Source organism: Trypanosoma theileri, assembly GCF_002087225.1.
Source record: "Trypanosoma theileri isolate Edinburgh chromosome Unknown TM35_Tth_86_V1, whole genome shotgun sequence".
Classification (NCBI taxonomy): domain Eukaryota; phylum Euglenozoa; class Kinetoplastea; order Trypanosomatida; family Trypanosomatidae; genus Trypanosoma; species Trypanosoma theileri.
The window spans coordinates 28657-29719 of NW_021639928.1; the positions used below are offsets into that span (position 1 = coordinate 28657).

Genomic DNA, 1063 nt, shown 5'->3' on the forward strand with positions numbered 1-1063 from the left:
TTATTATTATTATTATTATTATTATTATTATTATTATTATTATTATTATTATTATTATTATTATTAGTTGCCCGTAGATGAGTCCCACCGTTCAGTACACAGTAATGGAGACCAACACAGCCACAATCAACAGCGGTGCTGCAGTGCGCATCCACACAGGACTGACACTGCTGTCAACATTAGCCTTGTTCTGCATATTAGAGGCGATGGTGCTGCTGATCTCTGCGTTGGGTACAGGAACAGGAGATGGAGTGGTGGTTGGTGCTTCTGTGGTAGCGTTCTCGGGCCTCGGCGAAGAAGTGGAAGTGTTTTCTTCTGTTTCCGTTTTCGTACTCACACCCATGCCTGTGCCAGAAGCACTGGTATCTGTAGTCTCGTTAGTGGAAGAGTTTTCTTGTGAGTCTGGTGCAGCAGTCACATTAACGGCTGGACTAGACTGCTGAATAGGTTGGTCTCCACCGATTACAGTGTTATCATTTTGGTGACTCGAAGCTCCTTGATCACTTTGTGGTAGCGTATGAGTCGCTTGAGTTTGGTTTGGCGTGCTGGCAACACTTGTTGTTGGTAAACCTGCACTTACAGGGCCTTTTAATTCAACCTCATGCTTTGTACTTCCACGGGCTTTTACTTCTTCGAGTGTATCTTCCTCACGTTGTTGATGACCTTGTCCCTCAATCACTGTATTTGGTTTTTCACCAGCAGGGTGGTTTAGTCCCACCTCTTGGACACCATCTCCTATTACTGCATTTTCTCCCATTGCATGATCTCCTGAGCTTTGTCTAGGGTTAGTTACTTGCTCTTCCTGTGGAGATTTTAACCACTTAGTACAATTTATTCCTTCAATTACACGTGTGTCGTTTTCTCGACATTCCTTTTGTAACTTCTTTTCCGTGTTATTCCACCATTCGTAATAATTAAAATCCCTACTACCTACATATGCCATCACCGCCTTTGGCTGTCCAGTAGTAGCAGTAGTAGTAGCAGTTGTTCTTGTTACTGTTGTTCTTGCGGTACGCTGGCGGCAGAGGTCTGCGTACTTCCCACATGCAGACACACGGCTGCC

General features: G+C 44.4%; 1 protein-coding gene across 1 annotated transcript; it reads right to left on the reverse strand.

Moving 5' to 3' along the window:
- Positions 1-91: 91 nt before the first annotated feature.
- Positions 92-1063, reverse strand: TM35_000861040 (uncharacterized protein; the record flags this gene model as incomplete). Its single annotated transcript, XM_029031443.1, has 1 exon — positions 92-1063. A coding segment is annotated over one exon (972 nt), but the record flags the coding sequence as incomplete, so codon positions are not given.